General features: G+C 39.9%; 1 protein-coding gene across 1 annotated transcript; it reads right to left on the minus strand.

The window, feature by feature from the left end:
• Positions 1-5,428: 5,428 nt before the first annotated feature.
• nek1 (NIMA-related kinase 1) lies at positions 5,429-25,082 on the minus strand. Its single transcript, XM_079475077.1, has 33 exons — positions 24,946-25,082; positions 24,713-24,809; positions 24,062-24,159; positions 23,763-23,846; positions 23,607-23,674; positions 23,417-23,503; positions 22,885-22,939; positions 22,112-22,312; positions 21,904-21,976; positions 21,670-21,824; positions 20,351-20,413; positions 20,129-20,176; positions 19,948-20,028; positions 19,662-19,861; positions 19,469-19,588; positions 19,249-19,351; positions 18,349-18,432; positions 18,028-18,105; positions 17,844-17,939; positions 17,580-17,762; positions 17,311-17,376; positions 16,946-17,189; positions 16,674-16,814; positions 16,089-16,250; positions 15,760-15,969; positions 15,539-15,644; positions 15,315-15,391; positions 14,890-15,098; positions 9,868-10,007; positions 9,426-9,772; positions 8,995-9,128; positions 6,871-7,003; positions 5,429-5,543 (listed from the first exon to the last, which is right to left on the minus strand). The coding sequence occupies exons 1-33, from the start codon at positions 25,060-25,062 to the stop codon at positions 5,530-5,532; spliced, it is 4,074 nt and encodes a 1,357-aa protein (XP_079331203.1). The 5' UTR covers positions 25,063-25,082; the 3' UTR covers positions 5,429-5,529.
• Between the last annotated feature and the right edge of the window lie 147 nt (positions 25,083-25,229).

Genomic DNA, 25,229 nt, shown 5'->3' on the forward strand with positions numbered 1-25,229 from the left:
AAATGTAAACAAAAATCAATATGGTAGTTGTGTTGCACAATGTTAGACTTGATTATCAAATTCTTTGACAATTTAAAATGGTGCCACATTCTGTAACCAACGTTGAATTCGTTTGCAAAGCTCTGATTTGAACACACGTGAGTTCAATGATAGATTTGTGTACATTAACAATGTTGTTATGTCTTGGTTAATGAGACCGATCAATCAGACAAAGAGAAAACAAATAAGGCAAATGTGTATGAAACATAATAACGGGGTGCGAGAGGAATAGTTTGACCAGCAGATAGAAAGAGAGAATAATAAAGCTGGTAGATTTATGGTCACACAGCTCTTGGATGTCAGAAGTGATCCCACTGGAGATGGCAGAAGCCCTCTGGTCATATTTCACTGTTGCTGGGGGTCATTTATCCCAGCCCCTAAAGGGAGGGGCAAGGGCTGTAAAGCCTGGTGCAAATTTCTAGGATAACCCCTGAGGAAAGGTCTGCTTTGATTTATCTCTGACCCAGTCACGGAGCGGGCCGTGGCAGAATTGTTTGAGCTTGGATTAACAGTGCCGGCCATTCACAAGAATCGCAAGCATGCACACACAAAAGTGTTTTCATGGCTTTATATACATCCATTCCTCAACCAAAGGGGTGACCAACGATGCTGTTATACTATAAAGTGTCAGGATAGTTTATTACTGAAATAGACGCACACGCATTTAGGCCTCAGTTGGTGGGGGTTTTATTTTTTCCCCTATATAGTGAATTTGTGAACAGCAATTTGCAAAACACATGTATACTTGTATATTAAAGTGCATGCGTTTCTGCCACGTTTGAGACAACAGCTGTGTTGCTGGCAATAAAAAGCAAAGGGGGGAACGGGTAGGGGAGAGAGAGAGAGAGAGAGAAGTGACAGACAGAATAATGGATTCAGTGATCCTTTGCAGCTTCAACACATCTGTTATCCAAGGCCATGACAACTACTATGACCATCTAACCGAAACTGGGAATTCATGCTTTAATGTCAGACAGAAAAAGAGGTTGTGTGTGTGTTGTCTGCAAATTCTGTGGCTTCTTTATAGAATTATTTCAGCATCCACACAAAAACACAATAATTGAAGTACAGCCCGTGAGTATTAGAACAATGTTATTAATTCAATTGTCATTATGTAACTTAAAGGGAATTGGAAATTTTTTCCTCACCAACATGTCATTCAAAACCTGTATGACTCACCTCAGATCACAAAAGAAGATATTTTGAAGAAAGTTCAACACTAGCCTCTATTGACTTCTATAGTATGGACAGAAAACCAAATTACTTTGCTTTGGTATTATAAGTTTCTATCTGACATTATTGTCCAAATCGAGTTATTCATATATATTATTTTTGCACATTTAGAAAACAAAAAGGTTGATCTGTAAATTCAAATGGAATGCAAAAAATGTGAAGTTCAATATCTCAAAACTGCTCCGAATGCAGATAGAACCTTATACTTCCAAGGTGACGGTTTTATCAAAATATTTTCTTCTTCTGTGTTACATAATTGACAGAAACGGGAGCCGTTGGTTGCAACTGAAAACCTCACCGCTAGATGCTGCTAAATTTCATACATTGTGGACTAAATATATATATAAAATTTGTCACTGTAAGCTATTTTAATTTCAGACAGCTCTTCTCAAATACTAAAACAAATGTTAGAGCTGTGTAAAATTAAAATAGCTTCCAATTACATATTTGAAAACACAATATCTCAAAATGCACACTAGTAAAGCTTGTTTGTAAGGCATGATTGTAAAAACTGCTTAATGTCCTAGTCCTGGTTTAAGCTGGAAGTCTGGGAAACCAGCCCAAAGTGATTTGGGGTTTTGCAATATAAATAAAATAACAAATGGTTACAGACTACGGCAGTAGTTTAAACAAAGTATATAATACTTTTAATATAAAATGACAAATGAATGTGAAATCAATGCAATGCTAATTTGACTTGCCAAAACCCTTTTTTATGTGTCAAGTGTTCATGACAGTACCAAAATGTTGCCAAAGCCTTAAAAAGAGACAAGCCCTTTGACATTCCCCGCCCAAACCTCCTGTTTCGACAGAAAATACAACGGCACCCTCAAATCTGTCTTCTTGTCATGTGATTTATGGAGCCTTCAAAAACAAATACTCTATTTAAAATAGGCACTACAAATAGACAGACAGGTTTCGTCATGAACACAAACACTTCCTCAGCTTTCTGCACATCCTGCTTTTTATTTCTCTTCTTTCAGTCTCTCCAACACACCCAGTTACCTCTCTCAATACATAATACACAACCGCACCGTCGATAATCCCACCCTGTCTCACCAGGAGTTTAGCAGGATATTGAATGTTGTCGTGCATTTTGTCTCCACAACAGAGACAGCAAACTAGCACAGAGGTTAATGAAAGACCAGAATCAATCTGCCTTCAGGTTTTAAACTTAACACAACCTACATTTATAAACCCACAGAGAGATCGTACACGTAAACTAGATCTGTCTTCTGAGGAGATTAAACCTCAAGGCAAAACACTTGTCAGATTAGGCACAGAGCCATAGATAAGAGGCATAAACGATTCATGTGCTTGGCAAATGAAGCATATATACATAGGAGTTCTTCCTCATTGACTTACAAGTTGCCTTTGGGGAAACCCATGCACAAAGTCAATTAACTCAACCCCTGGGATTTGATAAATGGGTAAAATATTTTAGCAGAACTGGGGTGAGCCAAGGAGAACTGTTTTTTCTCAAACAATCCATTCTGCTGTCGTCTCATTGCCTTACCTCACTCACCCCATCAGTCATGGATATATTACACATTCTCACAGTGCGCACAGGGCTGGATTATCATGTTTTTCAGGCAGAATATGGAACATTGTTTAATCATTGCAATGTACCGTGCTGTAAAAAAAATGGTATTGTTGAATATTTTTATGATGAAAATCATCAATCTTCCAAGAAATAATGTATACAAAGGATAAAACATTTCTGCAGAAGTCTAAAATCTGGATTTGGAAAGAACATATCAATACAGACAATCAAGCATGATGGTGGTAGTGTGTTGGTTTGGGGATGTTATGCAGCATCAGGACCTGGACACCTAGCCATCATTGACAGAACAATGACTGCTTTGTGTTGGCGAAATCCTCTTCTGAAATAAATACATCAAGTGTTTGGGTTTCCATTATTTCTGCTAATGACGGTTTGATCGGTTACTGAGACATTGGGAGGTTTCCCAGACAAGGATTAGTTTAAACCATAACTAGGCATTAGTAAAATTAGGATATTTAAGTCATTTAAAAATATATACTTTACGTAAGAGAGAACAGTCACACTGATATATTTTAAGATATGTCCGTGCAAGTTGTTTTCGATCAAGACACCTCTAACATTTAAGGAAGTATTGGACTAGGCTTAAACCATGTCCGGGAAAACGCCCCATTGTGTATTATAGAAACTTCTTACATGAAAGTTTGTTTGTATTTCTGTTTTAATCTTGAAGAAATTAACCTAAATGGAAATAGGCTATGTGTAAAAATATGCAAAGTCAAATAAGATGGGCAAAAACTTTTCACAACTCACATGTCAACGCAATGGTAAGATGGGTACTTTTGATGACCGATTGCATTTCCTTTTAAATTGAAAGCAACTCAGAAAGAACAGTAACCGTAACACTATGATATTCAAAACTGTAGCACAATATTCGCCTTCCTCAAAATCAAAAGGCGGCCCACAATTTTGGAAAGCAAAATGCGGCGATGAGAAAGAAAATAAAAATCCATTCTTTCTTTCATCCATCAGTGATTGCTCTCCTCCAGTACGTCGTGATTGATTCCCTGCCATCATTTCCCACAGGATCAGGTTATTTGCATAGTACGGGCCATCAAAGAAGCACAATTAACTGTGAAGACGTGTTTAAAACGACTGACAATTGAGTTTATGTCAACAAAGCACGAAAATGAAATGCAAATGAATATGCACAAATTGCAGAAAGGCTGGTACAGGTTTTATAATTGTATTGCAAAGATTAAATGCATTTATATGCCATATGTAGTTCTTAAAATATTTTCTTTTACAGATTTTTTGAGAGAGAGTAGATAAATAATTTGTATTTTTGAATGAACTATCCCTTTGAATTGGTCAAAATACAGATGAATGAACTGGTTGAATCTCCTCTTTATGGTAAATACTTTGTTACTCATGTAGCGAGATTCTGGCAAAATTATACACACCCACAGTAGTCTGTGGTTGTCTGGGAATGTACGGGTGTTCAATGATAAGGGGAAACCCCTTCCAGCCAATTCTTGTGACAGCTGCACTTTTGCTTCTTGACTGACAGCTCACATGACCAATCAGAATGAGGAAAGAAAAAGAAAATCATAGGTAGCTTATAATAGATTTTGGCAACCGATTACAGCTCAGCTGTTTCGCATCCAAAACCAGAGTCTGTCATTTCCAAATACCAACACGCAAGCATGCGCATTCTCTTAAAAAAGTACTTTTATTTCTCAGTACAAAGATATACATGACATGCAATCACACAGTAACAACACTCATAAATTATTTAACAATTGCTTTGGAATGCTATACAATTTTTCTGTACACTTTCAAGTACCAGCTAAAATGAGGAAACCGTCTGAACACATCCAGCTGGAAGTGCAGCGAATAACATGCACAAAGCATCCCCACAGCATTTCATAAATGCCCGTCGTAAACCCAAAATAACACCACGGCAAGTGTGCTTGTGCACGCTACTGTTTAGTTGCTCTTTATATGCATAGTAACTCCCTGCATCTCTCTCAATAACAGTTCTGTCAACTCTTAAAACGATGCTTAAATGCTTCAAACTAGACTAAAGAGGCAAAATCATGTTAGAACGCGTTATGTAAACGTCACTTGTGTAAAAAGTACAAAAAGAGGATTCGGAAAATGTGTTTGAGAAGGAATTTCGAGACTAAGTTTAGCAGGGTCTGTTGTTGTCTGAGGTAGACAGCTGCACCCAACCTGCTGCCCGTTGTGTGCAAGCACCTGAAACTCGGTAGAAATGTGACCTCTGACCCCTGAACTAGACCTCCCTGGCCGGTCCAAAACCTTAAAAAGCAGTTTTTATAGCTTCAGCTGTTAGTTAATATAGCAGAGAGCAGCACTTTAACATACAATCTGTCAACAGCTAAGGGGACACACGAGTCTAATTTTTTGCCTCATGTGCGAACGCTCTGCTACGCTTTGGTTAAATATTATCACCCACGGCACATTTCTATACACAAAATTTACAAAGTACTGCTTAGTAACTCAGGATATGGAAGCAGAACTGCAGTCGAACCGTGGACGTTAAACTGCCCGTGCCTGAGTGGCCCATTTCCCCCTTTCTCACAACCACCCACCCCCCCCACCCTTCCCCACAACCACCCACCCACCCCCCCTTCCCCTACGTGCACCTCGTCGGTCTGTCAGAGTGCATCATGGGAACACTTCAGCCTGCCAGCAGATTGTCCGAGGCTGCCGCTGGCACGGATGAATAACTCCTATTCATCATTATCTGAGAAAGAGAGAGAGACAGAGGAAAAAGAAACACAAGCGTTAGAAAAAGCAACAGACTTCTTGAGATCTGAAGAAAACTTCCAGGCTATATTCCTGATGTCAGAGGTCATGTTAAAATCCACAGCGAGGCGTTCTGAACACACACTGTAAAATGCCAGGAATACCCTCACGTCACTGCCCTGGAACTGCTCAGAGCAATGCAGCATAAGTCTTATATAAGAGTTTGTAAAGTAAAAACAGGAGAAAAATAACTCTGGGGGAGTTAAGACGCACATGCACACATAAAGAGATATAAGGGATATTGATCGTGTAACAGGAGGACAAATTTGAGCTATGCCCAAAGAAAGATAAAACCAGACTAGAGTATTCATTTATCTCTTTATGAATGTGTGTGTTTTCTTCTAAGTGCTTGATATACTCCATTGGATGAAATTGCTGCTCTCTTATACACCCACTCCTCCTCTAGCTTTCATTTATCTACTTCAACAGAGATCAGGCTGTGAATGAACTTGTCCTCACAGGATTGTGTGAGACGAACATCAAATGGCTTTCCGCAGAATAGTGCATGAACGGAACAGAATGTGGTTATATGCGGTTCATTAAATTATTTAAATTGAATTAAATATAAATATTTAATGAATGAAGTCTCTAAATGAAGATTATATTAAAGGGACAGTTCACCCAAAAATGTATACCAGTACATATATGTACACCAATGCAAACCAGTATACATTCCTTTGGTTGAACACAAAGAAAGATAGTTGGAAGAATGTTAGCTACTGAGATCAGTTGCAAATGTTAGTTGCTAACATTCCAACATTTAGTTTGGGGTGAACGATCCCTTTAAGACATTACATTATTTTGGAAAATGTACAAACTAAAACTAAAAAGTACAAATTAAAGTGATAGTGTGCACAAGAATAAAATTCTTTCATCATTCCAAACCTGTAATGGTAACTTTATTTCTTGTGAACGATCCCTTTTAACAAATACAAGTATTGATGCACACAGTTTTAGCTTGAATTCCTGTAATAGCAGGACCCAGGTGACCCATTGCATTTTTCTTTATATATAATTGTGGTCAGCAGGGCGGGACGAGAGCCCTGAGGGAAAGGCGCGAGGCCGGGCATGTGAGTGATAACGAGGGTCAGCTCTCACGGAGGAGCTATGCAAGACCGGTGCACGCACAGCTGACGCTCGGTATCACTCACGTCCCCGACTTCGCGCCTTTCCCTCACGGCTCTCGTCCCGCCCTGCTTGCCACAAAATAATGAATCACTGTATCATGTTGAATGGACATTCCTCCTATATACTTCCTACTATACCTTCTTGGTAAGCTCCATCCGCCATCACCAAATTGAGAATTTTTGAATATAGGTGCTGATGCTGGGTTCCCAAAATGCTTTGCACCATGCTGGAGCCTATTTCAATGTTCTCATCTTCATCTTCGTGGATGGCCTAACAGATAAAACATACAAAGAAACTTGCATGAAGATAGCAATCGAACTCTGGATGAAACTATGCCCAAAGTTCTTTAACTTTATTTCACATAATAAGGTGACAAAGATTCATATGTTAACTGTAGCTCCATTCTGACAAACTAAAGCCAAAAAAAACAAACAGAGGAAGCACATTTGTATCTAATGAACCAGTACGTTTCCAGAATAAACTAAAAAACTAAATATATATGCTCGCGTTTACAAGTAATAGACTTCATTGTTATTGGTGGAGTGTGGACACGAAAGACCTCCAAGATATGCAGTATTTCCACAATGCACTGCACCGATTCTCTCTGGAGTCACATAACGGTTGACATCTCATGCAAATCCGGTTTTGGACCAGGGGCCTGTACCATGAAGCTGGTTTAGGTGGCTAGCCAGCTATGTTTCAGTTTAGTTTGTGCCAACCTTGGGTTTTAGGTACCATGAGAGTAGCTCGGCTTTATTCGGTGTTCGTCGCCATGGTATCTTACTCTGCACGGCTAACCTGCTCCGGGGCAGGCTATGTTCTAGATTCGAGATCTCAGACTGAAGTTTGACCAATCAGCTGTGAGCAAAGAAACATAGGTGACGTAACTGACTCACAGTGCGTGTTAGAATGGCTAGTTATTTTTTATACTGTTTAATAAAATAAAAATACTAATAAAAAAATATATATTACAAATATAAAATAAAATATTGTTTACTATATAGGTAAAATCAGATTTTACAGATTTGCTGGCTTTCCCTTACACTCACATGAAATTCAATTTACTTACTTATATTCCACTTTTATTGTATCACGTGTATTTGCATTGCAGTTTTTACATTCTTGTCTGTGGTGCAGAACATAGAAACACTTTCAGTTTCACTGTATTAGGACATTTTTCTGAACCGTAGTTTTTATTAAGGCTTCAGTGAAATGACTGACCCTGGTTAATGGCGCAAAGACTAGTCTATTAAAGGTAAAGGCTTATGCATTCTGTTGTAAAAGCAGGCCGTTTTATTAAGTGTTATTCTTATATTTTCTTCCGCTTCTCTGTGTTGCAGAACACACCGCTATTTATAATTCTGAGCTCCGCTGTCTTTCTGCAAAAAAATAAACTAGTTTTTTTTCCTGCAGAGCATCATATCAGACTAAAAGGAGACCAACATGCACCAGTCCGCGTTATTTTTTGGGCAACTTGTTTGACACGCATTCATTGATTTTAAACACGTAAGATGTCAGAGTTTACAATGCAGAAACGTTGTGGTGTCATTTGCCTGTCAAATTAGCCGTTTACAGCTTTAACAAATTTGTACAGAAGTTCAGAATATATGAGAATTAACTTTATTTGCACGCAGCTCCTCTCATGTGTACTCGGAAGGGAAATGATGAAGCAGATGTAAGGTTAACTGCTTCTGCTGTCTGAATGGATGTTTTCTGTCCGCACGGGGTTTAAAATTGCAATATGCGGGAGCTTCAATTAACATTTGTTGTAATATTTCTGTACCCGTGCCTTACATAAAAAAGTTTCCCGCAAGGACACGGACCCCTTGTAGTTCCACCGAGGACCCCGCGGATCCTGTTTGCACTACAGTAAATGTGTGGCCTATAGTCTTTTAACTTGCGCATTAACGCAATCAGCAGTGTTTCTGAAACACATCTCTCTTGCGTAGACAGCAGAAACATATCACTCCATGGCTGAAATTCATTTTTGTGTTCATGTTGTGGAAATCGCTTTATCCATTTATAATGCGATTGGTTTAGCCATGCTGACGTCACTCGTTCATGTGCACGCGCGCAAACTAATCTCAGCTTCAGGATCAAAGCTTGAGTTGACAAAGAAACTCCACGAGCTGCTTCATGGTACCAACAAAGCTTGATCACGTTGGTTTGGTTTTGTCAACCCAAAACTGATCCAATTACCCTGAGTTTGTTCAGCTACATTCATGGTACAGGCCCCAGGTGAAACAATGACCAATACAGACCTTGATTTTGTTGTACGCTTGGATGAAATTCTCGAATCCCATAGCCTGCTCCAGATGAAACCGCAGCTCCTCCAGACGACTAAAGATGCTGTCTTGCTGCTCTAGTTCTTCATCATCCTCTTCCTCACTGTCATCTGCATTCAGATCCATCCACGGCACATTACACAATCAATTTAAATGCTTTTAACTACAACACAGTTCAATGTGATTGTATTACTGAGAAATATTGGCCAATAGAATGCTCCTCCGTGTTAGCATTTAAAGTGTTATATATCAATAAACACAATAGTCATTTAAAGCTGATCGATCGACAGATTTAATTAAAGCCACAACAATTTATTTAGCTCTTTAAAGAGGCCTTTATTTCCTATTATGATTTGGGCAACAAAGTCTTGACCAATTTGTTTCTGATGCATTTAGGTTGTGGTTACCTGAATGCCACTCCTCATTGAGCTGCCCTTCACTGCTGTTCTGCTCTTCATCTTCCTCAACTTCCATTCCATCAGTAACCAGTTCTCCAGGCTCTTCTTCATCGTGACTTACATCATCATGTTCCTCAGCCGTCCCATTGTAAACCACAAGAGGAGGCTCAGGACTGGCATTCTCACCAGCCCCGGGCAGCCCATTAACACCAGCTGACTCTTCTTCAGCAGGACTTCCGTTGGATCCTCCAACGTCATCTTCCTCTTCATCATTGTCATCGTCGTCACTACGCTGTTCTTGGAGAAGCCTCTCCATAGATGCTCTGAGCTCTCTCAAGTCATCATCATCATACACACTGTGAGAATGAAAGAGCGAGTGTGTTAGATATTGCGTGGGAGTGTGTGTGTGTGTGTGTGTTTGTGTGAGAGCATATGTCAGTGTGTATCTTACTCTTCAGTTTCAGACGGTTCATCTCCTTTGTCCTCCAGATCCTCGACCTCAAGGTTGTTTTCAGGAGCGACAGAGCCTTCGCCTTCAACAGCATCGCTGAAGACCTTACTGAGGTCTGGTAGGGAGCACGTCCTCAGCATCTGACAACATGCAAAACATTAATGATTAGTGAAATTAAAGACTTCAACATGCTGAGGGAACAATATTTAACTGTATGAATGTACTACAACAGACGTGAGTGGGTGTTTTAGTTCATTCTCTGTACTCACGGGATTGACAGTGAAGCTAGCATTGAATGTGTCAAACATTTCAGTAAATTTAAGGTGAAAACCTAAATTGGCAGCGGACAATTTCTGTAAGTAGTGACACCTGCTTTTCAAAACCCGTTGAACCGGTTTTTGCAGGAATGACATTAGGGAATTTTCACAGAGTGTTTAACCCTGAATTATTTTTAAATTAAACCCATCTTTTATCCCGGGTACAACATTTCACTCTGGGTGGAAAACCGAAACTACTGTTCATGTTACTATATCTCCTTTAGATCTCCAGTGCAGTTTAAAATATGAATTGTGATAAATTGATACTTTCTGTAAACGAAGCTGCAAGTGCAAAGATGGCACAAATCTCATGACCCACACACAAAGTACAGTACATTAACGTATGATCACCAAAATATCAAAAATAAGTATCAAAACACCGCATTTGGAATCTCTGCTAAGGTACAGTACCGTAGTACTTTGTGTCTGCACAGCCTTCTGAGTATCCCAATTTTAGAAACGAGTGGATGAAGTTTATTTTTAACATGGTCTCTGTTCATTTCATTCCAACCTTCAAAGTTTCTATGGCACATTTCGGCACAGATTGTTTTGGGAACCTGTCACAGTGCAATGCAGCAGAGGATGCTGCAGTGACAACCATCACAGCGGCAAGAAACAGCCTGATAAAAGCTGACGTGTAGGGCTGCACCGTAAAAAAAAAAGAATGATCGAAATATCACAAATATGGATATCGCAATGGTTTGCAATAACTAAATAATTGTAAAAAATGTACAAAGTTACGTTTAATCAAAGTTTCAAGTTCATGCAGGTAGCCGACCGGCTGTGCCTCGTGTGGAAGATGTCCAATAATCAGAAAGTATGTAAAACGTTGTTGGTTGTATAATTTTCCGTATATCATATATTTTAAAGCGATACTTCACCCAAAAATTCTGTCATCATTTACTCACCCTCAGATAGTTCCAAACCTGTATACATTTCATTGTTTTGCAGAACACACAGGAAGAAATTTGGAAGGACGTCAGTTCTCATACACCATTTACTAGCATAGTAGGGAAAATAAATACAATGGGAGTCAACGGGGGATGAGATTTGACAATCTTCCAGATATTTTCCTGTGTGTTCAGCAGAACAACGACAGTTTGGAACAATCTTTGGGTGAATAATGACAGAATTTTTATTCTTGGGTGAAGTATCACTTTAACATAGTTGAAATTAACATAAAATAATTTGAAATTAAAGGCTTATAGCCTTCTCATATCATTTTTTTGTAAATTATCATATAATAAAAAAAATTAAATGTCATGCAACCCTACTGAAAGAGATTGTTGGATGTATAATTTTCCGTATTAAATATAATTTAAAGGGGTACTTCACCCAAAAATGATAATTCTGTCACGATTTACTCACCCTCAAGATGTTCCATATAAGATTCTTTGTTCTGTTGAACACAAAAGTAGATTTCTTTTGAGGAATATGGAAAACTTAATAGATTTTTCCCTACTGTGGAAGTCAATAGTGCCCCCAGAAGGGTTTGGATACAAACATTCTTCTTAATACATTTCTTGTGTTGCAGGACAAAGACATTTACACAGGTTTAGAACAACTAGGGGATGAGCATTTGTGTAATTTTTATTAGTAAGTAAAATCTCAATTTTTCAATGGTGGGAAAAATACAGTTTTGCCCCAATCTCATGCCCTTGCTGCAACAAGCTAGTTGTGAACTTTGCAAGAAACCTTGGCTAACATACACCAAGTTGACTTGTTAATGTTAAATACGACCCCACAAATGCACAAGCACACTCTCCGTGCTGCGGTATGAGGTTGTTCAATCAGAATCGTGCGTGAGAATAAAAGCCCTAACTATTAAACACTCAGCGGGGACTTAACATTCTCTCCACAGAGTAGAGGAGGGTAATATCAGTGCAGTCATCCCTCTCTAACACTGCCGATGGTTCAGAGCAGCAGTCTGTTCTCTCACTTGCGCAGTAGAGAGGCGTGTTAAACTACTGATTAAACACTTAGTCTGCTCCGAGAAAGTCCAAAGTTTGTGTGTGCGCGAGTGTGTGCATCTAGTCAAGTTGTCCAGCACGGTCGGGTGTAAGCAATCCAAAAGGCCAAATGTGCGTTTGTTTGTGAAAGTGTAGGCACGGGTGTGAATGTTAATGTGCTTTAGTGAGGGCGAAGTGTGTGTGTCCCTGCAGGGTGGGTGAAAAAGTACACAGGGCAGAGCAAAGCCTTTTGGTTTACTGGCATATCAAGGATGTGGAAGAATCGCATTAATAACGCTTCACTCAGGAGCTCAAACACACACACAGCGGTCCTGCACTGCAATGGCCGACGGCACATCCAAACACACATATTTCCACCATTATGTGCGTGTGAACACAAAACTGGAGTCTGGGGAAAACATACGTCACCCTGTTTTGTAAGCAGTGATTTAAGTCGAAGCCCCTTGATTCTCTAAGTGTTACACATTATCAGAGACTGCCATCTGTTTCTCCTGCAATAAATGGCATCTTATCTTCCATCTTACTTTTGTTTCCAGTCCTTCTCTCTCTCTCTCGCTTTCTCCATCTAGTGTAATGGATGTGATGTATGGTAGCAGTGGGGTTCTCATTACTATGTTCTGTATTGGCTGTAATATCTTTATAAGAACACGCACCTTCTTCCACAGTCCTCTGGACATTACCTGCACACTTAAATGGCAGAATTATGTGCCTAAGGGCTGTTTCGCACAGTGCGCAAGATGTACTTATTTATTTTGGCAAGCCAATTGAAAGACTCATGCCGCCCGTGTAAGCGCAGTGCAGCTGCAAGGCTTATTTGTGCTGCATAATGCACAAAACTCTCCGGAAAACAAAATGCTGTACTATATTGTAAACACATGTTTTGTACATGCTTGCACGTTCCACAAATATGCAATTGGATGACAAAACTATTTGTACCTTAAATTTAGGCTTGAAGAAGTAATTGAAAAAGTAATTCATGCACATGGAACGCATGAATTACTCCTTTACTACTTTCAATGTAAAGGTTGTACGCATGTTTGTAATAAGCAAAGGCTCACTTCCATTTAAATGTATCATTTAGGAACATTAACAAACTTTAATAGCTTTCCCTTCACTCAGCTGTTCTGATTAATGGGCCATATGCATAAAAGGGTCTTCAATCCCTAAAATGTTTTTTTGTTTTGGCTGTCCGTTTACAAGAAAACGGCACAAGGGGACTGAAAGCGGTTTTGAAAAAGTTGCCGTTATCGTCTCTGTGTAAACTGTTTCTGCGTCCCAATTGGCATACTTTCCTGTCTGTCCTAATTAGTATTCGAAAATAGATGGACCTGAAAACTCTGAAGAGGTGAAAAAGGTGACAGCCATTTGTTGTGATTGTCATTTTCTTCAGTCTTTTGGCCTGCACAAGTTAAGTGCACCCCATGGCACTTATGGAGTAGCAGCTAATCAAATGACAGTAATTTTGAGTGAAAAATATGTATATATGTAATTTGAGATTTTCATGAAAAATTAAACCATTGCCCTCATCTCGCGAGCCCAATGCTCCAAGATGTAATTTAACATCTAAAATGATCTTAATTTGTCTACATTTTGTGAGAGGAGCCTATGGTATTTTCTAATACAAAGGATGCGTGCGTGTCCATCGGAAGCAAAGCGCTTGCGCATCTGACATTTTGGTTTCAGTTTTAAAGCATGAAGGCAAATTGGGAAAAGGCAAAACTGTGAAACGCTGTCCACAAGCGTATGCACATAACATGGTCAGTCTGTGGACATGCACGAAAGTGTTTCTTTACAAAGTGACATTGCCAACTACTGGCCTGGCATGCATAATGCACAGCATTTTTACTGGCTTCCAGTACATCTATGTAAATCTATTTAAATGCAGAAAATTCTGAATACACCGTTGTGTGTACGTAAAACGTTTTAAAAACACAAAGGGAGACCTTTTCCGTTTGAACTACATCATTGTGTAAACGGGGACTTACACAGTATTGCTATTCTTTTCACAGTTCCGAAGCAGTCATTCGTCAACAGCACAAACACCCACATGCACCTCTTTACTCACCTCTCACAGAGGCTGAGGTCTCAAAACTTCTGCTACTATTCTCTCCCACTTTCTACAAGCTATTCCCATCACTCCTACACTTCTATCTGCATCAACAAATCGTTCCGCACCATCACTTTTTCCACCACAAAACAGGCTTGGGTTAAAAAAAAAACATTTATCCACCTTGCTAGCACAGAACAATCTCTCCTCCTGTTCAGGATGAAAACACTCGAGCAGGTTATTTTCAGTAAGGTCCCTTCCTTCCTTTCAGAGTCTGCTTGACAGTAATCAGTCAGACTTTAGAAGTGGGCATTCAACAGAGACCACCTCACCATCCCTCACTGAGGCTCTGCAGCTGTCGAGAGTATCTTCAACATAATCCATCTTCATTCTCCTGGACTTCTCTGCTGCTTTCTACACTTCACGACCATCAAATCCTTCTGTCTGTCTTTTCCACCCTGGGCATCAGAGGAACTACATTCTGCCGGTACAACTTCAGGTCACACAGGGATATTCTTTCAAATGTTATGGATGGGAGAGGTGTCTAATGTCAAATAACCAACAGGGCACCTAAGAATTTAAGTCTCTGTTTATTCACGGCAACCTTCTAAAACATCACTGAATACCAAACAAAACACGTTTTCCACCCTGTGTCCCATTTGGGTTCCCATGATGGCGACATACTCACTTTTGGGTTGTTTGTGTCAAAAAGGCCGGTGGAGAGGCCGATGAGAAGCGTATCGTCATGGTGGTGGGACCGCTGCGGAGAGACCGACCGAGAACGTGAGGTGATGGAGGAGGAGTCCTCTGCCGAGGACTGAGCAGACAGGAGGGCCAACGCTACAGCGCGTCTGTGAGCCGGACTGCTGCTCAGCTTCACAAACAGAGACTCATCAACTACAGGGAAAGAAAATGTCAACAGTTTCCTTGATTTGGTCTCTTTGAGTCTGAAGCGTAATTCAGACCGATGTTCTGGAGCTTCTGGGGTTTAGTGAAGCTTGAGAGAAAAATTAGGTGTAAAGGGAAACCTTGCAACGCTTTGTTTGGTGCATAATGAGACAGGTTTGTGTGTGAGAGAGAGATAAGGGTTCTTAGCAATACACTTGAGACTACCTGTTGGTTCAGGCTGTTTCTCCTCCCTTTGAGGTGTCTCTGTGCACTCTTCCTGAATTAGCCTGCCACCTGCTGGCCTAAAGTGACATTGCAATGATACACATATTAGGCTATGAAATTTAATTTATGAATCTACATATTGAAACACGATTATTGTTGATCAAATCGAATTATTTTTACATGTGTTATGAAAATTTAGGATTAAGATGTCCATCTGTACTTACGCAGATATTTGGGTATCATTGGTCCAGGCCTGCAGAACTTCCTCTGGGGGCTTTGTAGTTTGTGAAGCGGCTTCCTCCAAAATGATCGACTCCATATCATCAACCACTAGATGGAAAGAAAAAAGGTTTTCTTTGTAAACATTTAAATTTCAAACGCTGAAAAAACTAAGAAATCAGATTTCTCATCATATTACACATTAAATTCAATTCAGTATTCTCACCTTCTGTCTCACTTTCACCAGAATCTGTGTTTTGCACCTCCTCCTTTGTTGGTGAGATTAATTCCTGACTTTTAACCTCTGTTGTGATTGGCACTGTGGCTTGACATGTCACTTCCTGTTTGGAATGTTCAGGAGGCTGGCATGGTTGAGGGAGAGGCACTTGATTGGCTTTTGTGGCATCTGAAGACTCTTCAATGGGATTAAGGCTTTCTATTGAAGACACATACACAAAACCATTAACAGCAATTGGTTGTGGGTCACACAGTCACATTACACAGATAATTGAACATTACACAGATAATTGAAACGACCAAAATCAAATGACTCACCAGTTTGTGTGTTGTCACTGATGCTGGTATGACCTAGTTGTTGGGTAAGGGATTGCAGTTCTGCTTTTTCCAACACCTTCAGAACCTCTGCATCTGGGCTCTGCCCCCAAGCTTTTCTTGGCTCCTCCTCCTTTACATCATCCATGCGAATGACTTCACCTACTGTGGGTTAAAACGAACAGACATTAATGCATAATACCAAGACACATACTGTGAAATACAGCATAGTCACACAAAAACATGTCTTCTCACTTTCTAAGAAAGTTATAATTGTACACTAAAGCTCTGTTTGAATTTGTTGTCAAGATGGTTGCTATAGGATGCTCTGGAGTCTTAAAGCATAAACACACCCTCCATGGATACAAAGCAAAACACATCAATACGTAACTTATTCACCCTAAGGCTATCTAAAAAGCATTTACTTCCTAGTTTAGGTAAATATAAAAAAACAATACGAAATAAAATCTACATATATTTGGGATAATCCTGCCCATTTTATTCAAGTGTCTAATAACAGTTTGATTCAGATTATGCCAAATCAGTTTCATTGTAAGAACTAGAAGATGCCAAAATAAGCAAGAACACCTGTTAGTTGACCTGCTGTAGCAAGACCGGTTTCTTCCAGTGTCTGTTGAGCCACAGACAGCAGATGAGCACCATCTGTCTCCCATTTCTTCCTGTCTCCACCAGAGGGAGCACTCGCCTCTGGAGATGCTGCCTGAGATGCTGAACAAAGCGAAGTGAAAATCAAACAGATTTTGTGTGTGGTGCTCACATCAAATGAATTGTGATAATTGAACCTTACATTTTAATACTGAAGCATTACTCAAGAAAATAAATTGATGAATTGTTCACACCTGCCAGAGTCGCACAGGTTTCCTCCAGAGTTTGTTCAGCTACAGAGAGTATGGGTGGAGGTACAGCCTCCCATTTCTTCCTATCACCACCCGTCGGCGGTCTTTCCTCTGTGATGGGATGTTGGATTGGTTGAGGAGGAGGCGGGCATGGTTCACTGCTACAAGATGTTGAATCTTTCTCTCCATCTTCCTCCGGAGTCTGGACCTTCTGATTTAACCTCTTGAGAATCTCCTTCTTTTCAATCTTGACAAAAAAGATGATCATTACTGGTACTGTACATGATCAAAATGAATGTTTTCAGTAGTGATTATTCAAGACAGTGTTGTTATACGTATTAGTGATGATTTATAAATGCAATTCTCACCTGTACATCGGAAGATTCTGCTCTGAGAGAGTCCTCTTTCATGGGTGAACTCTGCCCAGATGAGATCTACAAAAAATTTATCTTTGTGATATTTCGGTAGCCAGCGTAGCATGCGCAGGAAATTGGGATAATTTAAATATTATCGGTAATAGAGTGGAATTAAAGCTTTAAAACTAAAACAAATCTGTTTACATTGGTCCAACAAAAGATTATTGGTTATGTGAACAGAAATTCCTGGAATATATAAGTGAATGTATTTGGTGCCTAACCGCGCCCACATCCTTTAAAGCAGCGGTCATGGAAATGGCTGGAGTGGCGGGTCTAGAAGAGGGCGTGGCGGCTTTGGAGACAGCTTCCTGAGGGGTGGGTTCAGACTGTTGAGTGGGAGGGAGTACAGGAGTTGGAGCTCCACCCGCAGGTCCAACGGCAACCTTTACACCTCGTGCTACAAGCTGGACAAGGGCAAAACATAAGTGATACAAAACTAAGAGATGAACGACTAAGTTAGAAGGGTGTGATCAAGTTTGACATACATGATCCTCCCATGCTTTCTTCTCTCGCTCATATGCTTCTCTCCTCTTCTTTTCGAGCTGTTCCCTGAGTACGGCGGCACGAGCCTTTGATTGGGCCTCAAAAACAGACACAAACACATACAGCTATACAAAAGACAATTGTTTCAAATATATGTCAGCGAGAACACTTATTTATAAGTCTTACCTTCAATGCCTCAATCTTCTTTCTCCGGAGAACTGCCTCTTCACATGATTCCTGACTGTCTGATCCATCACTGTCATACTAAGAGATACCGTGCAAAGGAAACGGTAAAACATAACATTCTACATAACATCTTTCCAAAAAAGAAACAATACATTCTGGAATAATGGTGTGAGAAAACGTTAAATACATTTATTAAATATTAGATTTTGTTAGAAATATGAAATGCCTGTTTTGAAATGGCTGACAAGTTTCTTCAATTTAAAATCAAAAGCTAAAATCCTTGTTAAATTTAGGGCATGAATGTGGGAGTTTCAACTGTACCTTATCTCCTCTGAGGCGAGCTTTGATCTGCTGACGTTCATTAAAGTTCTGCAGTCTGATCTGTCGTAGCCTCGCCAAGTACTCCTAAAGAATAGAAAGTCTTTATTCTCCCCAGTATCACAATCTTTATTCTAACCTCACCACCTCTCTCCAACAAACGTGAAAATGGCCAAAACACAAACAGATACAACATTTTGTGAACTGGATGAGCAAGACAAGAGGCGAGCGATCACAGCAACATTCATTCAGGAGGACCATATGAGGAGGAGTAAGATGTTCTGGAATACAGCAGAAGGTCTGTTATGTTCATGCCTTATAAAAATGCAAATAAAGGAAGGATCCAAAAAGCAGGATAAAATAAGGAAAAAATATCCATGTAAATTGAATAGGGACGGTTTTTGGGTAAACTGAAATGATGCACTGGAAGTACATGTTGCTCATTGTGCAGGGACCGGACATCAAATGAAGATGGCAGTTCAACAGAAAGCATATGGATGATAGGGGTTGAGGGGCGATGAACTGAGCAATATTGTTCCATTCCAATCTGGACTCCTACCTCCTCCTCTTTGTTGACCCGGGGTCTCCTGCATCGAGAGGAGTTTGTCCAGCTTGCAATGATGGCGGCCAGGTTTTGCCGGGCCCCCTATTCACCCATTGGTTAAATCGATTTTATTAAAGCCAGATTTTTAAACACATCACTGACTCCAAACCCCAAACACTGCCTTGTTCAAATAAATCTTGATTTTGAAATGTGTGTAAATGTACATAGTGTTTATTGACTGGCACCGTGTATGCCCTTTGTCTTACAAATAATGCCACACATGCCATCAATAAAGATGAACCCATATTGAACTTGGAGCATTCCTTGAACTAGAAGAGGTAGATATAAACAATTCATACCAGCTGTCCCTCAGCTCGGACTTTATTCAGCATGGCTTCTCTTTTCCGCTGATGAAACTCTTCCACCTGCTTAGCCCTTTCTGATGCCAGCTGACCTCGTAACCTAAAGACAATATACAAAAAAAATGAATGCATAACTCTTTTTTTTAAAGGACTTTCAATTTGAAACACCCAAGCATATTTATAGCATCTATAACCTGATGAAACCCAGTGAACTGACCTACAGTCGTTCTTTAAAATCTGCTCATTTTGGAGGCTTGCTTTCCGTGGTTCTCTTCTAATGACATCCTTACCAGGAATGCAGGCATGGCCATTCAGCTTCCCTGAGTCTGCAGGGGTCCTTTAAACACAGTAACATAAAAATATTAATATGACCAATCAATCCTCAATAATGTAACAAACAAATATCCCACCTGTTGTTGTCCCCTGAAGCCTTGTCTCCTACGGCAGCATCTTTGGGTGCCGGTTTATCAGCTGCTAAGTGGGCATGGTCTAAAAGAACTCGGCTGGGAGGAGCATGGAAGGGGCCAGGAACATGGGGCGTGGCATGGGTGGGGCCAGGCAGAGGGGCGGGGACTATTCCAGGTGCTCCAATGCCACCACCCCCATAGAACTATGTGAATGAGTCCAAACATAAAATGAGAAATAATAAAACACTTAGATTATAAGATATTTTACCTATCCTGAAAAGTATTGTACCTTCCGCTCAGGACTGCTGCCTCCACTAGAACTTAGTACATGTCTCCAGCCCTGTTCTCGAGCCCGGTTTATGCGGTTCAGCTAAGATGACAAAGTTTGTCAAAGAGGTCAAAGAATTTGAAAACACCCAACAACACATGCATTAATTGATTTAAATAATCATGGGCATTGATCAGTTTACCTTTTCCCTTTCAAATCTCTTCATCTGAGAAGCCTTCAGTAACAACATCTACAGAGAGAAACATAATTACTGATGCTCGTTGACTCAATAAAAAGGCTTTCAAAGAGGCATTTAAATGGCTTCTAACCCAAGAGATGCAGCTCTCAAATAGCATCAATCACTCGAATAAAAGCAATAAGGCCATCTGTTGTACTTCAAGTGAACTGCTGTTCAAAAGCTCACCTGTTGTTCTCTTTGTTTCCGCTCTCTCTCCATCATCTCCATGCGTTTCTTCCTCACTCCTTCCTGGAAGAAAACGTACATGTAATGCTTAAACAGTAAACGCTAAGGAGCATTTTCTGAACCCCAAAAAATCTTTTCTAAATGAACTTCACAGGGATGAAATTTTTAATGTAAAATTAACTCTGATTCCCATATACAGTGGCCCGAAAACAATCATTTTTCAACAAAAAATCACATCAAGTGAGATCTGCAAACAAATGCTTCATCAGAGATATCTTTGCAGTTACTTTTAAGCATGTGGTTCCAAGGTGACTATTAAACTGGATGTATTAACTTGAAACCTAACCGTTTATTTTATTAAACAATTGGTTGCAGAAGTGCATATGTGCATTTAACCATTAAAATGAAATGCCACCACATGTGACATGATATTCAGGATTTTGGAGTCATTGCATGTATACTATGAACATCTGCTCAACAGACATAATAAAAAAGGGAATAAAGGTCTAGAATTTAAAATTCAGAAGGTACAGCAGGTGTTAAGAACAGTGAGATGGTGAACAGCTTAATAGAAAGGAGGAAGAGTAGGTAATGTAGATGCCCACCATTCAGGTGATGGCAAGAAGCTACCAAGAAAAGAGAGAGAAAATAGAAAACATGAAACAGGTCGGTTTAAAAAAACCCAGACTTTTTGACACTAACAATACCCAAACCAGTATCTAAACTTATCAACTAAATAGTTTAACTGACAATCACAACAGTTCCTTTATCAATTTCAAAATCCTCACCGTTGGGGTTAACTCTGCAACATCACAAATCTTTACCTGTATACTCCATCAATATATAAGCCTGTTCTCAATTGGTTTTATCAGCGACCCACAGTGATTTAGGTAAAAAACGATAGGGCAGAGAATGAACTGATGCAGTACAGAGTGGGTTGGTGCAGGGGTGGGTGAATTAAAGGAGGAGGGCTGGGTGTTAGAACAGGGAGTTGGAGATAGGGGGCGCTCTCTGATGTACCTCATGCTTCCTCCTCTCCTCCACCACTCGACTCACTCTCCTCTGAGCTGGCACAGGGGGGGGGGCCTGGACAACAACATGACACCAGGAGCGAGGATCAGAAGTCTCTCGCTCTCATATGTTGCAGAGCCGGAAAACATTGACAAATATCCATATGATACAAACACAGTATTGCTATCCTTGAACAAAAACCTTACCACCCCTGACATAAGATACACACATACTGGGTGGACACAGAGATGGATTAGCCAATGGAATTCATGACGCTCCCTATTCGCTGTCAGGCTCCGGGCTCTTACCTGCTTAAGTTTAATTGGTTTCTTTGCTGCGTCCGGGACTTTCCTGAGAGCTTCCGGTGGTCTCCGTACTGTTAAAGGCACTCCATATTTGGCAGCTGGTTTGGTGATTTTCTGAGCTGGAGAGATGGAGGCGGGGCCGGGGGCAGGACGTTTGGCTGGTGAGTGAAGAAGAAATTAGTTACTCGTTCAGTCTAAGTGTTTACTGCTGATCTACAACAAATAAAACATGTTTACCTGGTGCTCCCTGGGCCACACTTGTTTTAGGCTGATGAAGGTGAGGTGTGTGACAGAATTCTTGTGCAATAAGCTATAACACACAAGAGGACTTATTTAAGTAATTCTGCATCACATTCTGGTGTGGGTCCGAAATTAGACTTGAGCGTTATACAACACATCTGAGTCATCATGATGCTAAATAAGCATTTTTGGGTGCATGTGTCACCTGAGGAGTGAGAAACTTGTGAATCCTTCGTGTAAGAAAAGGCTTGTCCAGAGTGGTCGAGACTGAGGGTCTCTCCCGTGGGTTGCGCTTAAACAGCTGGGCCAGGAGAAGGCGCAGATCCTGGGAATAATGCATTGAAACAGGCGGGTACGAACCGCGGATGATTTTCAGCACCAGGTTCTTCATATTACCTGCCTCAAACTGAAAGAAAGACGTCAAGATCAAGCTAAAAATAACATTCACCAAATCTCACACACGTACAATATTATAAAAAATATTCTGTATGACTTTCTTTCTTCCGAAGAGCACAAAAGATGATATTTTGAATAATGTTGTTAACTGGCCCCCATTCACTTGCATTGGTTTTGAATCCATACAATAGAAGTGAATGGGGGCCAGTGCTGTTAGGTTACCAACTTTCTTCAAAATATTGTGTTCTGCCGGAAGAAAGAAAGTCAGGAAGGTTTGCAATGACAAGAGGAGTAAATGAAGGGATTTACATTTTTGGGTGAACTATCACTTTAACTTTAATTCCACTGCAGTTTCGCCTCTCGACTGTCAGACTATAAAATATTACTCTCCTCAAACTTTACAGAAAGTAAATAATTAAACAAGGGAAAAGAGGGAATGAGGAAAGAGCTGAGACCAAAAATCATATTCAGAGATTCATGAGAAATAAAAAAGCTAATTCTTTTTGATCCTTCCCATTGAAAAGGCACTTTTAGACAAAAAAGCTCCCACTCAAACTAGTACAGAGAACACAAGGTACTTACAGCATGCTTAAGCGTGCACATTTCATACAGGACACATCCCAGGGCCCAGATATCACTAGGGTGAAACCCGACAGAATGAGGGAGAAACAAACAACAGAGCAACAGGAAGAAAGTAGGACAAATGGGTAAATACGGGATTGAACATGTGCCTCGCTCACATGTACACATGGAAATATGTACACGCAAACACAACATCATAAGTTGATCTTGAGCAAACCCCCGTTTAAAATGAAACTAAGCTATAAGATGCTGTGAAATGTATCTTTCTGAATATACATACGCATATATTCAAGTGTCCATCTTGAATGAAAGTCGCTTTAGATAAAAGCATATGCCAAACGCATGAATGTAAATGTAAACTTATAGCCTGTGTTCATCAATAGTGCCTGAGAATATTCAGACTGATTAAATTACATATAGTGCAATTCTTTGAAGGGATCAATACGTAGCTGCTGGCATCAGAAACACTGTGAACTGTTTTTCCTGTCCTGCTCTTATATACCCATTTGGCTCAAAACAGGAAGTTGGTTACCTTTTGTTATTATATGGTTTATTTTCACATATCTCTGGTGACAGGTAGTATGGTGTGCCAATACAGGTCCTCGCCAACTCCACAGTACTGCAAACATAACCACACAGTCCATAAGGAAGCTTCTCGTCAGATTTATTTTGATGTTTGTGAAATCAATTAAAAATAGAATGTAAATGGGACAACATCTTGCCTGTTTAAAACCCTGGCGATTCCAAAATCTCCCAGCTGTACGGTACCATCTTTGGTCAGAAAAATGTTCTTGATGGAAAACAAAAGCAGTAACTTTGCATTAAGCATAGTGCATCGGATTCATTTCAACACCAGTGTTTGTAAATCTAAACTGTACCTGTGACTTGATGTCCCTGTGTAGGATTTTGCGGTCATGCACGTGTTTAAGAGCCAAGCAGATCTGAACAAACCAGTCAAGAATCTACCAGAAAACAACAGATTGATAAACAAAAGCATCTTGAGGTTTTTCTTTGTTTTCAGTTTAATGTCTGTTACTGATCTGCAGCAAGCTTACTATTAAAAATGACTTTTTGGATCCTAATATACCAGATAGAATTTCTATATTGTGATATGCATTTTTCAATAATGGAGGCACTTTCAAAATACAGAAGGTTAAAGTGCACTCATTATTCTCACCTGTTCTTCAGGAAACAGAATCCCTTTCTGGTTATTGATCTTCTTAAACAGGTCCCCTCCCTCACAGTAATCCATTACTATGTACAAACAACCACTCTCTAGAAAACAATTAACATTCTGTCAATGACAAACTGACAGCAATGGTTCGGTTCACAACTTAAGTGGCTCCTTGACATTTGAACAGTTTGTAAAAAAATCTAAACACTGTATTTGTTTTGAATGTCTGTTATTTAGAGCAGAATGAAGCAGACATTGTGGCCTCTACATTAAATTTTATTAACAGCCATAAACCCAAGCTCGATGTCACAACACTGTAGTTGGATGCAAGAGATGCTGAATGAATCCACAACATCCTCTTTATAATTTAATTCACGAGGTTGGGCCTTTGCAAGATCATGCGGATCTCCGCTGGCTATCAATCACAGACCGTCCTTAACAGACAGAAAAGGATTAGGTCGAGTTTTTGCCGGAACAAATGTTCTTAAATTAATCAACACTTGGCAACTAAACATTGCTCACCCTCTGACATGCATTAGTCATAAAAAACATGCCTGCCAGGAAAATGGCAGAGATGGGTAATGAGGTATAACATTTCGATAATACTTTAATGGAGTTTTCTGAAAATAGATGTCTTGCAATACAGCGTCTTACCTTCAAAGGATTCCTTGTACTGGACAATGTTGGGATGGCTCATGTTAGCCAGAACTGCCACCTCTTTACGTGATTCCTGTCTTTCTTTGTTGGACATCTGGTGAATGAAAAACAGTACAAAAATATACTGTACATTATATTGTTTTAACTCTTCATATATGGTCCTTAAAAACTAGTATATTATTGTTATTTACATATACAGACATCAAACACATAATAATGAAATGTTCTACCCTGGAGATGCCAATCTCCTTGATAACATATTGTCGTCCATCTTCTCTTGACTTGACCAGGATGGCTTTCCCAAAGGATCCCTCCCCAATCTTCTTCAACCTTTCATACTTTTCCATGTCTGTGGAGGACAACACTTCTCATGCTGAAAATAGAGCATCAACAAAATAACATTATGTGCTAAACACCTTTATGTATAACATAAATGTGCGCAAAAAGAAACAGACAAACCGGGTTCATCATCTCTACAACACCATTAGATTCAACCTAATTCATTCTCTGACTG

The sequence above is a fragment of the Barbatula barbatula genome (genome assembly GCF_947034865.1).
Source record: "Barbatula barbatula genome assembly, chromosome: 15".
Taxonomy (NCBI): domain Eukaryota; kingdom Metazoa; phylum Chordata; class Actinopteri; order Cypriniformes; family Nemacheilidae; genus Barbatula; species Barbatula barbatula.